At 44.1% G+C, this 15,000-nt stretch overlaps 2 protein-coding genes across 6 annotated transcripts in view; one reads left to right on the top strand and one right to left on the bottom strand.

The window, feature by feature from the left end:
• Positions 1–15,000, bottom strand: part of LOC123503362 (alpha-mannosidase 2-like) — a 402,577-nt gene that overhangs the window by 267,852 nt on the left and 119,725 nt on the right. The window lies entirely within an intron of this gene.
• LOC123503363 (cilia- and flagella-associated protein 251-like) lies at positions 6,294–6,938 on the top strand (the record flags this gene model as incomplete). Its single annotated transcript, XM_045253047.1, has 1 exon — positions 6,294–6,938. A coding segment is annotated over one exon (645 nt), but the record flags the coding sequence as incomplete, so codon positions are not given.

Below are 15,000 nucleotides of genomic sequence, written 5' to 3'. Positions count from 1 at the left end.
ATATCACTCATTACAACACAAACACAAACACACACACACTCACACAAACACACACACATATTACTGCACTTCTGCCTTTCACTTTAGCGTCTCTGGCAAGTCTGAACACGTATTCCTAGTTGGGTGAATGGCATTGGTCTGTCAGCTTGAGACTCGAACCTCCGGCCTTTCAATTAAGGGACAAGTCTGCCAGCCACTACGCCAACACTGGGTGAAGGAAGTAGGTAGGTGGTATGTTTAGAAGTGAGAAAAAAAAAATGAAATGAAAGCTCAATGACAAAATAGAGCAAAAAAAGACGAAGATTTTCAAACTTAGTAAACATTTCAAATACTCAAAAATGGTGACACTAATTTATAGATATTTCAGCAGCACACTAAAAGAAAAAAAGAATAATGAAAACTATGAAAAATCTACGTGTCTTTTTTTTCTTTACTCTTTCTGTTGCTCTTAGCCAGTTTTCTCTAGTTTTCTCCTTTATACAAAAATAAGTAAAGAAGAAATCTGCAAGAGACTGTCAAGCCTACACGTGGCAGTCCCTGTATGAGAGAAGCTACTTAATTCCATCTAACATCGTCCATAAATTTATCTAATCTTTTAAAGCACCTTATTGACCCAGCAGAGCAACATGACCAGTGAGTCCATTCCACTCATCAACCACTGTTTGAAAGCCAGTTCCTTCCCAAAATAAATATAGAAAATAAACAAATACAACTCAATACAGAAAAGACGGAAGACGAAGATTTACACCCCAACCATAAAAGAAAAACTCAAAAAGGGAGAGAGAAAAAAAAAAGCACACAAAACGCACGCCATCGAACTCACACAAAAAGATTGCTTCAACAACCACCGTCATCCGTCAACAATTCACTCACCCATCGAGCGACCGCCGCGTACATAATCCTGCATTAATCTACATTATTCACGGGCACACCCTGTAGTTATTCATGCTCATTTTGGGGTATACAGGGGAGTAATTGATCGAGGCGTGATGCATTTACATAAAAGATGCGCCATTTTGCCACACTGATGGGACGAAAAATGGAAGACGAAAGGTTAAAAAAATAAAGGACGAAAGGAAAGAAATAGAAAAAGTGATAAGATAAAAGATAATAATGGTTAAGAAGATAATTATAAAGAGAGGATAGGTAGGAGGAAGAATAGAAGATAACGGAAGGAACCAGTAGAAAAGGAAAAAAGCCAGACAGAATAAGGGAAACAAGACAAAAACAGGATAATAAGATATAGAAAAGGAGAAAAAATGATAATAATGGAAGAGAGGAAGAAAGGAAGAAGGAAAGATACGGAAGGAATAAGAGGAAATAGCAAAAAGGCAGACAAAAAAAAAAAAGGGAAAAGGAGATCAAACAGAATAATTAAGGATAAGAAAGATGATAATAAAGACATGATAGGTAGAAGGATGGATTAAAAAAGGAGAAAGACGGAAAGAGGAAAGAAGAAAAGAGACGGAAAAAGATGAGAAGGTAATCGAACGAGAGAAAACAGAAAATAAGGCAAGAAAAGAAGAAAATATTGAGGAAAAGTAATTAAAAAGGAGAAAAGAAAAGGAAAAGGGAAAAACAATACCGCTAAGGAAAGGAAAAGAAAAAAAATAGAATAAAACGAGAAAAAAATGGAAAAAAGGAACAACGAAGATAGGAAAATAAAAGACTGAAATTAAACGAAAGCAAAATAAAGACGAAAAGGAGATAAAGGAGAAGGGAAACAGCTAAAGGAAGGGAGACAGAAACAAAGAGATAAGGAAACGAAACGGAGGAGGAAATACGTGTAATGGAAAGAAAATACAGGAAGAGGCTACGAAAAGACTATAAAGGATGAGAATTGGAGAGGAGAAAAAGAAAGGAGGAGGAGGAGGAGGAGGAGGGTAACAGAGGAAACAGGAAGAGGACAACGAAGTGAGGAAAACAGAGAGAGAGAGAGAGAGAGAGAGAGAGAGAGAGAGAGAGAGAGAGAGAATAATGCTTCCTTATCTATCTATCACCCAACCAACTGTTCACAAACAAACACACACACACGAAATAAAAAAAAAAGTAACAAAAAAAGAAAAAAGAGCAAGAGTAAAAACAGAAAAAAAAAACAGCAATAAAAAAATGGAGAAATAGAAAAGAGGAGTATACCCTTGCATAGAAAACGGTCGAGGAGATACAGAGGAGGGAGGAAGTTACGTAAAAAGAAGGGAAGATCGATATGTAAGGTGTGTGTGTGTGTGTGTGTGTGTGTGTGTGTAGGTCATCAAGTAGTAGTGGATAACTCAGGCCAGAGGAAGAGAAGAAGGAGCAGAAAGAGGAGGAGGATGAGAAGGAGGACAGAGAGAAGAAAGAAAGGATGATGATGAGAGAGCGAAGGGAACGTGCGAGCGCATACACACATACATGCGGACATCAAGAGGACAGATTCAAGAGGCCAGCGGAAAAGGAGGCAAAGAGATGAAGGAGTTAAAAGGTGAAAGGGAGGGGAGGAGAGAGTAAAGGAGAGGGAGGGGGGAGAGTAAAGGACACGGAAAGAGAATAAAGGAGAGAGAGGGCGAGTAAAGGAGAGTGAGGGGAAGAATAAAGAAAAGGGTGAAGTAAAGGGTTAAGAGAAGGTTGCGAAAGGGTTTAGTTCACCTCACCTGCCTTACCTGCGTGACCCTCTCATTAAAGTTAAGGTAATTAGCTCAACCTTGTGATATGAAACCGCTGCCTCCTATACATACCTCTCTCTCTCTCTCTCTCTCTCTCTCTCTCTCTCTCTCTCTCTCAGGTGAGAAGAAAACCCATTAAAGGTTTCTCTTATCCAGGTAAGTCTCCAGATTAATTGCTTTCACGTAGAAAGAGAGAGAGAGAGAGAGAGAGAGAGAGAGGGGGAGGAGGCAGCGAGAAGCAGCTTGCACCGCACCACTCCTATTAGAACAATCAGCCACGCCCTCTCTCTCTCTCTCTCTCTCTCTCTCTCTCACACACAAATAAAAGGTGTGAAATTTAATAAGCTACAAATACAATTAGAATGTCATTAGAAAGGTCGAGTAAAAAAATAATGAAACCATAAAGAACAATTTCCTGATTATTAAAGAGAGAGAGAGAGAGAGAGAGAGAGAGAGAGAGAGAGAGAGAATTATAACTCGGTACACATTAAATATTGAATAACAATGCATCTCTCTCTCTCTCTCTCTCTCTCTCTATTGAATAACAATGCATCTCTCTCTCTCTCTCTCTCTCTCTCTCAAACGATTCATTACGTAGAGTTGCTTTTACTCATTACTCATTACCACCACTTCCTCGTTTTCCCTCCTTGCTACCTCGCTTTCCCCCACCAACGCTGAGAGAGGATGGAGAGATGAAGGAAGGAAGGAAGGAAGGAAGAGAAAAAGGAAACAGAAAAGAAAGACACTAATCCCTTTTTTTCAAACTTTCCTTTTTCTTATTCTTTTCTTCCCCGCTTCCTTCTCCTCCTTCCTTCCTTCCTTCCTTCCTTCTCTTCCTCTTCCTCGTACTCAGTTAAGAGCCTCCTTTAAAGTGTTCTCTCCCGTTCCCTTCCCTCCACCTGCCTTCAATCACCCTCTTCCCTCCCCCTCGTGTCTCCCAGGTGATGAGTCCCAAACTTAGTGCATTAGGGATAGAGAGCTGATGCACGGCTCCTCCTCCTCCTCCTCCTCCTCCTCTTCCTCTTCCGTCCGTTTTCTTTTCTTTCTTTTTCCCCATCAGCTTCAATCTCGTCTTGGCTCTTCCTCCCATTTTTCCATCTCGTTGTGTTCATGTCACGAGAGAGAGAGAGAGAGAGAGAGAGAGAGAGAGAGAGAGAGAGAGAGAGAGTAATCTTATTTGGCATGTTTTCAAAGAGAGGCTTTGGAAAGACAAGACAGAACATGGAGGAGACTGACAGAATGAGGGACACACACACACACACACACACACACACACAGTCAGTCACTCGAACAAACATACATATTGGCAACCCCGCACAGTATGGGGAACACTGCCTAACTGATATGCCGACACACAAAAGACGCGGGAAGGACAATGAACACACTCAGACCAACACTGACACCAATAGGCAAAATATGTGGCAGAAAGTAACGCTGTGTCATTTCCCTTTGATCTCCACCACCACCACCACCACCACCACCACCACCACCACACAAGACAAGACCACAAATAACTAGTAACTATTTGCTATTTCTACGCCTTTCTTTCTCCTCTTATCATCTATCTCTTCTTTTATTTCCTCCTCCTCCTCCTCCTCCTTCTTTCACTGCGGTTTTCCTTCTCCTCGAAAGCTTATCCCGTCCGCAAACTCGCTCGTTGCTTCAATAACTCCGAGTTGACGCAGAAACGAAACTCAATCGAGCCGGACGTAGTGGCAGCCCTCTCGGTCAGTTAGGTTGGGTTGGGTTCAGTTCAGTTCATCGCTGCTCACTTCAACCTGCCGCCAATTGTGTCCCTGCCTACTCCTCCATACTCTTTTAACCCTCTTCAATACCATGGCACGTCTTCATATTCACTCTGCTTATTATTCGGTGATTTCATAGAGCTTCAGAAACTTGTGGGGATTGATATAGTAAAGAATCTGACCATTAATCTTCTGCTTTCCATAGACCTTTACTAATGCCCTAATCGTTTAATAATACCGAAAATTGAAGGAAAAAATGCGTTTGAGTACTGAAGGGGTTAAATTTGACCTTATACAATAATGAAAAAATCACGGACAAATAAAATATACCGGTATAAACTTCTTGGGAAATTGCTGAAGGAAAAAAAATTGCTTAATGAGAAAAGAGTAATAAAATATGTAAATGAGGCAAAAAAAAAAATCCGAGCACATTTTATTGTAAGCAGGAAGCTCTCATGAATTTTGCTCTCCTATCTCATCCTGTGAATAATTTTATGCTTCAGACAACGGCGTGCTTAGAGTTTTGATGGCACTCTGCCGGCACTGCTGCTTTGTTTGATTCCAGGCACAGATGGTATACGAGAGATACCAAACTGAATGTGTGTGTGTGTGTGTGTGTGTGTGTGTGTGTGTGTGTGTGTGTGTGTGTGTGTGTGTGTGTGTGTGTGTGTGTGTGTGTGTGTGTGTGTGTGTGTGTGTGCGTGCGCGCGCGCCTCGCCGAAAGATGTCGCCAATGTTATGTCTCTCTCTCTCTCTCTCTCTCTCTCTCTCTCTCTCTCTCTCTCTCTCTCTCTCTCTCTCTCTCTCTCTCGCAGTCCCCAAAACAAAAGCATTATGTTCAAAACTCGCAGTCCCCAAAACAAAAGCATTATGTTCAATAACCAACAACGTCTTTTGTTTTCCCTTTCTCGAAAATCCCTTGAAAACACAAAGACAAGAATCAGGAAATTACTCCCTTCTCTTCCTTTTTCGCCCTTCCCTCATTCCCCCCCTCCCTTCCTTCCTTTAGCTCCACCCTACCTCCCTCCTTCCCTTCCATCTATTCCTCCATCGCTCCTTCCCTCTTTTCTCCCCTGCCCTCTTTTTTCCTACTCGCCTTCCATTCTTCGTTCCCAACCTTCCTTGTCGTCTCTCTCTTTCTCTCTCTCCCTCTCTCCTTCACTTTCACCCCATCCCCTTCCACTCCCTTCACCTCCCACATCCAATAACCTCTTCTTATCTGCACCCTACAATAAAGACCACCTCCACCTGCTCCTCCTCCTCCTCCTCCTTTTTTCCTTCCTTACACCTCCTCCTCCTTTTTTTTTCCTTCCTTATTCCGGTTCCTTAGTGGATGTCCCCCATACATCGTCCTTCCCTCAACCTTCTTTCGTTATAAATAAGAGGAAGAAAAGACAAACGAAGCAATTAGAGAAGGAATGAATGAATGAAGGAAGGAAGGGATAGATGAAGTAAAGAAAGGAAAACAAGCAAGCAAGGACTGGAGAATGATAAGAAGAGGAGAGAGGAAGGGAGCAAGGCAGGTTGAGGCAGAGTGGAGGTAACTGGTGTAGGTGCTTGAGTTAACTAGCGACAGGGTAGACTAAATTTGGTCAAAGGGATGAATGAGGATGGAGAGGAGAGAGATGGAGGAGAAGGGGGTGAGAGAAGGAGAGGGCAGTGGGTGAGGAGGGAGAACTGAAGAGGAAATGAGTGGACGTAACAAGAGAGGCTGGTGGTGGAGGAGGAGGAGGAAGACGAGGAGGAGGAAGAGGAGGAGGAGGAAGACGAGGAGGAGGAGGAAGACGAGGAGGAGGAGGAGGAGGAGGAAGACGAGGAGGAGGAGGAGGAGGAGGAAGACGAGGAGGAGGAGGAGGAAGACGAGGAGGAGGAAGAGGAGGAAGAGGAGGAAGACGAGGAGGAGGAAGAGGAGGAAGAGGAGGAAGACGAGGAGGAGGAGGAGGAAGACGAGGAGGAAGACGAGGAGGAGGAGGAGGAAGACGAGGAGGAGGAGGAGGAGGAAGACGAGGAGGAGGAGGAGGAGGAAGACGAGGAGGAGGAGGAGGAGGAGGAGGAGGAGGAGGAGGAGGAGGAGGAGGAGGAGGAGGAGGAGGACGAGGAGGAGGAGGAGGAGGAAGACGAGGAGGAGGAGGAGGAGGAAGACGAGGAGGAGGAGGAGGAAGACGAGGAGGAAGACGAGGAGGAGGAGGAAGACGAGGAGGAGGAGGAGGAGGAAGACGAGGAGGAGGAGGAGGAAGACGAGGAGGAAGACGAGGAGGAGGAGGAAGACGAGGAGGAGGAGGAGGAGGAGGAAGACGAGGAGGAGGAGGAGGAGGAGGAGGAAGACGAGGAGGAGGAGGACGAGGAAGACGAGGAGGAGGAAGACGAGGAGGAGGAGGAGGAGGAAGAGGAGGAAGACGAGGAGGAGGAAGAGGAGGAAGAGGAGGAAGACGAGGAGGAGGAAGAGGAGGAAGAGGAGGAAGAGGAGGAAGACGAGGAGGAGGAAGAGGAGGAAGAGGAGGAAGAGGAGGAAGAGGAGGAAGACGAGGAGGAGGAAGACGAGGAGGAGGAGGAGGAAGACGAGGATGAGGAGGAAGACGAGGAGGAGGAGGAAGACGAGGAGGAGGAGGAAGACGAGGAGGAGGAAGAAGACGAGGAGGAGGAAGAAGACGAGGAGGAGGAAGAAGACGAGGAGGAGGAGGAAGACGAGGAGGAGGAGGAAGACGAGGAGGACGAGGAAGACGAGGAGGAGGAGGAAGACGAGGAGGAGGAGGAAGACGAGGAGGAGGAGGAAGACGAGGAGGAGGAGGAAGACGAGGAGGAGGAGGAAGACGAGGAGGAGGAGCAAGACGAGGACGAACGTAAAGGAACACAAACGAGGAACGACCACCAGCAGATGTTTTGGCCGTTATAAGTCTGTGATGAGATACACTACTTCACCTGATGTAGGAGATATAAGAAGTTTAAAAAGAAAGGAGAAGAAGGAGGAGGAGGAGGAAGAGGAGGAGGAAGAGGAGGAGGAAGACTACAAATGTAACAAAACACACAAACAGCAACAGGCCTTTACACCTTTGCGCTGCGCCGTGACCTATCTGTCTTCAAGTCCTCACGAGACCATTCCCCCCCCTCTCTCTCTCTCTCTCTCTCTCTCTCTCTCTCTCTCACATCGCTCAAAATACTAATTTGGCTCTTTCTTCGTGTTACTTCGCCTTCTTGTTATTTATGCTGCTAATACTTGACTTCACCTCCCTTAACTTGAGAGCGATGGACTAAAGACAACTAATAAGAACCTTTCGGGTCAACCTCTAACAATACACACCCACACATGCGTGACTGGAACCTCGGCACACAAGACACGCACTCCCTACAGTGTAAGATACAGTTTGTCTTTCCTGCTACTTGGAACTTTTCTTGGCAAAGATACACTCACGCAAAGGACAAAGAGGTGCAGAATTGATAGGAACAGTGTTGGAGGGTTGATTATTGAGAAGGAGGAAGAACAAGACACTGATCTGCCTGCCATACTCTGAAACACTTCCGCGCTGCCCCTTCACTATTTTCAAAAGGCTCCAGCTGAAGTGACAGTTTTTTTTATGGATGTTTCTGTAATTCTAGTGACATGTTAACAAGTTTTCTACAGTAGCAACAGGACAAATACTCTTTAGAACTCACCTAATCGTCTCTGTGGTCTTTGAAAATAGTCGCAGTGAGAGGGAAGCGTTTCAGAATATGGCGGTAAGCAAGCAAACATGTTCAGCCATAAAGAAACAATACCAGGAACAGTTGACGATACAGCGTAAGCCAGTGAAAGAAAAAGGCGTTAATGAGACAGACCACCTTTATCTCCGCCCTTGTGAACATCAGCCAAGAGCAGGGCCGCCCCAGGCTGTTTAGGCGTACTGCAGGCAGGGGAGAGCTGCCTCGCTTTTATGGCCTGTAATTGAGTGGAAGGGAGGAAACTTTTACAAGGGTGACATTTACTTCATCCTGGCAGTCATTTCCAAGTGAAGAGTTTACAGTTAATAAATCTTGTTTTATATATCTAACGACGATGAGGCTTCATATGAAATAAATTCACGTTGACTGGTGCATGAATGAAAGGGTTTTATGAGCAGTAACAAGTCATGGTACTCTTTACTTGACTCACTCCACGCATGAGAACTCTTCAGCATCCACTACAGAGGGAAACTTCAAATGACATAAAAGAAGTGGTGAAAGCCGCACACGAAGTTCAGAGACAAAGGACACTGAAGAATTGAAGAAAAAGATTAACAAAAAGATAGTAAATGACAGGACGTCGTGGGGAGGTAAGAGTCCCATCAAACGGTTTCCAGAATGAAGGACGGTCAAGATCAGCGGCTTGGTGAGGGAGGAGAGACCTGCTAAGTAAGCAAAGTGCATAAGAAACACTTCAAAGCGACTTGCTTGGGAATCACAGCTTTGAGTAGTGACAAGTGCTCGCCTTTAGAATCTTACCCCCACCTCTCTCTCTCTCTCTCTCTCTCTCTCTCTCTCTCTCTCTCTCTCTCTCTCTCTCTCTCTCTCTCTCTCTCTCTCTCTCTCTCTCTCTCTCTCTCTCTCTCTCTCTCTCTCTCTCTCTCTCTCTCTCTCTCTCTCTCTCTCTCTCTCTCTCTCTCTCTCTCTCTCTCTCTCTCTCTCTCTCTCTCTCTCTCTCTCTCTCTCTCTCTCTCTTTAAACGGGTGTAGCTTATTACAACCAGCATCATGAAGGTCAACAGGTCAGGTGACGTTTGTTCCTCCCCTTTGTGTTCGCTTGTAATAAGAACAATAACATATACAAGGATAAATTCATATCTAACAGACAGATAAAAGCAAGAACATTAGAAGTATCAATTACAGCAATACCATAATACACGAACAACTATCATATATACACGAGCATTCAAGACACTACCCAAGACTCGCAGTCACAGAATTTAATGTCTTGTCTTCTTTTTCTTTTTCATTTTTTATACTCATTAGTGAAGGATGAAAGAAGGGGCAGGTAAAGGAAGGAAAGGCTACTACGAACTATAGGGTGCCAAAGGAAGAGTGAGAGAGGAGTGCTGGTGAATGTATTGGAAAGGGAGAGAGAGAAAATACGGAAATTGTTCATCTAATTATACTTTATTGCCTACCGTCTCTCTCTCTCTCTCTCTCTCTCTCTCTCTCTCTCTCTCTCTCTCTCTCTCTCTCTCTCTCTCTCTCTCTCTCTCTCATCATTCTAGCTTCGTCTATTTCAGATTTTCGAATAGTTTTTGTTGGGGAGACTACTTTAGTAGTAGTAGTAACTACTAGAAAATCCAAAACAGTTAAATACGTTGAAATGCGAGTAAACAGGAGAAATAGATATTGTGAAACGTATAGATATGTAGCGAAAGTATTTACTGCACTACAAACTCTTATAAATACTCTTCCTGTACCGTCTCTTAGATAGCGAACGAGTAGGAAGTTGTGAAAAGAGGAGAGTAACAGGTACGTGTAATGCCTCGTGGCTATGTTGACAGTTAAGAGGGAAAACGGAAGATGATACTGTTGGACTACCGTTCATGTTGTCACTGTTCTCTACAATCTCCTAGTTTCATTTCACTTTCTCCTCCCTTCATCATCCTCCTCCTCCTCCTCCTCCTCCTCCTCCTCCTTTCCCTCCTCCTGTCCTCGTTAATAATGCTGGTTCTCCTCCATTCTTCATTCTCACTCCTCCACTTCGTTTAACTCCCCTCCGCTATCCTTCCTTGCTCCCCTCCTACACGCACACCCTTCTCATCCTCCCCTCGCCCCCACCTCCCTGGCCCCTCCCCTCATCACATGCCATTAGCTGCGCCAACGAGGCTCCAGGCTACCCATTTATAGGGATGATAGCGACGCCGCGCACCGCTGATAACAGATAATTAATGGCTGAATTTATATCTGTTTTGGCTTCTTTCCAGTTGACTGTCGCGAGAGAGAGAGAGAGAGAGAGAGAGAGAGAGAGAGAGAGAGAGAGAGAGTGGTGGTGATAGCATTGGTGACGCTAGTGGTGATGGTGAATGGTGGTTTATCTTTTATGTTGATTTCCTGTCGGGGAAGTTCGCCGAGATGAATGTGAGTAGTGTTGTTGTTGTTGCTGGTGCTGGGTGGGGCCCGGATGGTGGTGGCGGAAGACAGGAGGGGATGATAGGAGGGAGGGAAGGCTGGTGGTAAGATAGGGTGGGCGGATGAACGACTGGGAGGATGGAGAGCGGCAGGAGCGGTGGCGTTGGCATTATAGAAGTGATGGTTGGTGATGGTGGCACTGGAGGTAAGCTGATCAAAATTGTTGTAGTAGTAGTAGTAGTAGTAGCAGCAGCAACAGAGGTCTGAATCTGAATGGAGATAAAGCTTAACTGCAGAGTGCAAGGAGCAAGTTCAAGTTAATATTCTGATTACGGTGAGACACGAGTGTGGCTCCCAGGGGCTCCGTATCAGACGCATTACTGTTCGTCATCCACACTGGCGTTCTGTGTTCTGGATTCCGGCGTGAATACTGATGCACCAAAACTTAGCCAACCACACTTAATCTCCATAATACTGGGACACATTTTTGCCAAAGATTTGTGTACGGCTAGACTATTTATCGACATAGGAAGGGTTTATGGATTTCAAAAGATTAATGGCCATAGCTTTCACTATTTTAATCCCCCATAAGTTTCTGAAGCTGTATAATATGACCAAATAGTAAGCAGAATGAATATGGAGAAGCGTCATGGTACTGAAGGGGTTAATGGAGTCACCACCTACGATACTGCTATACTAATCAAACATAACACTATCAGGTGAATGCGAGTGAATACTAACCACGAGTTCAAGGTTTCAATGCTAAATTTGGATAAACACTTGTAGAAAAATGTAGGCATTGTATTGACTGCATTGTTATCTGACTTGTTTCACCTTGGCAGCGCATTCTCTCAACTTGCTGCGCCGTGGTTATGCTATTAAGGCCCCTGAACAATGCCACTAGTTAAGCCGAGCGACAATACACGGTACTTTTTTCCCCACCTACATATACAGTATATAGTGTTTCTACCCACACTCGCCCCCCGTGAATTGTTTCGCCTGCCATTAGAGATCACAAAGTCAAAGGTTTGAGCAGAAGCGAAGTTGATGAGACACAAAGACAGTAATAACGGAGAGACAAGTCATACTGCCTAACAAAATAAAAGATCAGTGATAACTAATAAACTGTCATCACACACCATCACACACCATCGAGACTGACACATTCCCCCACTCTCCCAACATCAGTCACTAAAGGCGGCTAAGCTAAACAGTAAAACGCTCTACTTAGTTACACGGATATTTTCAAGGAGTTTGTATCAATCTATGGACAAAACAAGATTTTTACATTACTGAGAGGAGAAACCCAACTTAATAATACTAATCCTATATGGAGGCAATGTGAAAAAACGGGACGAGAGTAAGTGATACTTATGAGGTGTCGCAGTGGTGAAGTGCTGGGTGATATGGATCCCACGGTATTCCAAGAAGCGGCGTGTTCACTGGTTGAGGCCTTAACCTCGAGTCCCATCCAAAAATAAGGAACTCGCTTAACACTTCCGCTTGAGTCGAATGGAGCCGCGCGAATCCTACTTCGGGACAGGAGCGGGGCTTCATGAGACGGTGACGTGGACGGGAGGTGGAGGGATGGCGAACGAGATAGCAAGCGGAGGTGATGGTAGTGGAGTACGTTACGGGCGGGCTGTAACAATCATTCATGTGACGTTTGAAAATTGTACTGGTGAGAAAGCAGAGTGTACAAGCAGAGAAACACAGCAAAGACCAGCGTGGGTAATTTCAGGAGTTTCTTTGATTCTAGGGACTAACTAACAAATTTTTTACATTAATAAGAGGATAAACACTAGTGAGAATCCAGTTAATCATCTCTGTGGCCTTTAACCTCTTGAGTACCATGACGCGTTTCCATATTCATTCTGTTCACTACTTGGTGATTTCATACAGCTTCAGAAACTTATGTGGGGGATTAAAATAGTGAAGACTGGCTCTTAATTCTGTGACCTCTCTAGATCCTTAATAATGTCAATGAAATGGTCTAATCGTACACAAAATCTCACAGTAAAAATGTGTCCCAGTACTGAAGGGCTTAAAAACTACCGTGGCAAGAGAAGAGAGCATACTGGCAGAGAAACACCACAATACAGACCAACATGGATGAAACACTGTCTATGCTTCCCCCGTCCTGAGATCAGCCTTAATTTGTCTGCGCAGAATCAGGTCACTTGCCTTCATAACGACGAATATTGCGGACAAGGATTTCAAGGATAGCGTGGAGAATTGTATATGCCAGCTTACATTAACTCAGAAATACGGCGTTTGTAATTATGTGCAGCAATGGTTTTAAACAGACACAGTTAGGCGACGCTAGAATCGCACAGAGGCGACACAAAGGAACACGAAGGAATACAATAGAAGAACAAAGAGCAGCAGACTTGTTGGACCTTACGAGGCAGATTGAGGTGACTAGTATCCAATCTAAAATCATTGACGTAGAGAATAGTAAGGAGGATAACTAATAATGAAAGTAGTAGTAGTAGTAGTAGTAGTAGTAGTAGTAGCAGCAGTGGAGTAGATTAATGTTGGTAATGTTGATTCTGATAGTAATACTGCTAATGATGGTGGTGGTGGTGGCGGTAGTGGCGGTGATAGTGGTGATAATGATGGTGGTGGTGTGGGTGGTGTAGCCGCAGTAGTGACACGTCGGGCTTCATAAATCTTGCATAATGGTGGTGATGGCGGTGGTGTTTAAATGGGAGGTGGCACACTGCTATTTAATTCCATGTGCCTTGAATTATCATACGGCACACACCACACTAATGACTGACACGAGCTGAACATACACACACACAAACACACACACACACACACACACACACACACACACACACACACACACAAGAAATACAAACTCCAATCATAAGAAAAGTAAGTAATTTCAATCTAAATGTTGAATATTTCCTCCAAAAACAGGATCAACACCACCACTACCACCACCATCACCACCACCACCACCATCATCACCATCACCATCACCATCACCATCACCACCTCCTTCACTCTGTTTCACTTATCACCCGTGTTGTTGTTGTTTTTTTTCCTTTTCCTTACAATACATCACCATAAAATTTACTTCACCACCACCATCACCATCACCACCATCCTCTTAAACCATCACTATTTCACTCATCACCCGTGCTGTTTTTTTTTCCTTTTCCTCACAGCAAGTCACCATAAAATTTACTGCACCACTACCACCACCATCACCATCTTCACCACCACCATCACCATCTTCACCACCACCCTCATTACCCGTGTTGCTTTTCCTTTTTCCTTACAATATATCACCAGCAAAATTTACTTCATCCCTTTTTTGCAATACATAATTTATCACTGTAATTTCTGCCGTCATTATTATCATCACTCTCCATGCTAGTTAACTTCGCCTCTCCCTCACCATGGAAATACATTATGCACGTGTATTAATGAGGAAAAAATAACAAAGGTAAATAAAAAATCGGATTACGTTAATGTGTGTATTTGTTGTAATTAAGTGGATATGAGTGTTGTGTTTCATTATGTTTCGACTTATTGGCAGCGGTGGTGGTGGTGGTGGTGGTGGTGGTGGTGGTGGTGGTGTTAATGGGAGAAACGATCATATTGTTTTTTAGTAACTCATTCTGTTCGTTTGTGAATTGTGAGAGTCTGGCCGTTTGAACTGCCAGGAGAGGAGCTTCGGGACATCTGCAGGACTAAATTGGTCATCACTGTGGTTAACCCTTTTTAGGAGCAGCAATTAGTGGTCCTTTTCCTCCCATTTTGTGACTTTCAGCGGCCTCGTTCGTACACACACACACACACACACACACACACACACACACACACACACACACACACTTTCACGTCTTCTTTCAACTCCTTCAGTACTGGGACACATCTTTACCTTGGGTTTGGATATGATTAAACGATTTTATTTACATTAGGAAGGGTCTATGGAGGTCAGAAGATTAATGGCCAGAGTCTTCACTATTCTAACCACCCATATAAGTTTCTGAAGCTGTATCAAATCACCAAAATAGTAAACAAAATAAGAGAACGCGTCATGGTACTGAAGGGGTTAACCAGCGAGAGACAAGCAAAAAAGTAAGACGATAATTGGCAGCCAATAAAAGAGACGTTAAGGTTAATTGACTTGACGAGATGTCTTAATGCTTCTCGTTCCAGAGATTGCACGTCGCGCTGCCGGGGTTGGGACGCCGAGGCAAGGCAGCGTTCCGGAACCTGCCTGTCACCCAGATGCGCAAGTAAAGACTGTTCATTCATACATTATATTCACCAAATACGATCGCTGATATTTGCACTAAGCGTGAAAATTATTATTACTCTTACAATGATGCAGGAAGAGAGAAAGGAAGCGAGTAAGAAATAAAACAACGAGAAAATTTGAATAAATCCTCAAGTACACGAAACAAAATGGAGGAGGAAGTGTCATAATTAAGTAAGTAATTAAGTAAGTAAGAGACACTAAGAACTTGGAAAATATAATAAAGCAAAGCGAAAGACTAGAGGAGTAAGTGACACATGAAGCAAGAGACACAGACAGCA

Source organism: Portunus trituberculatus, chromosome 14 (genome assembly GCF_017591435.1).
Source record: "Portunus trituberculatus isolate SZX2019 chromosome 14, ASM1759143v1, whole genome shotgun sequence".
NCBI lineage: Eukaryota > Metazoa > Arthropoda > Malacostraca > Decapoda > Portunidae > Portunus > Portunus trituberculatus.
This window is presented reverse-complemented; position numbering and strand designations above follow the sequence as displayed.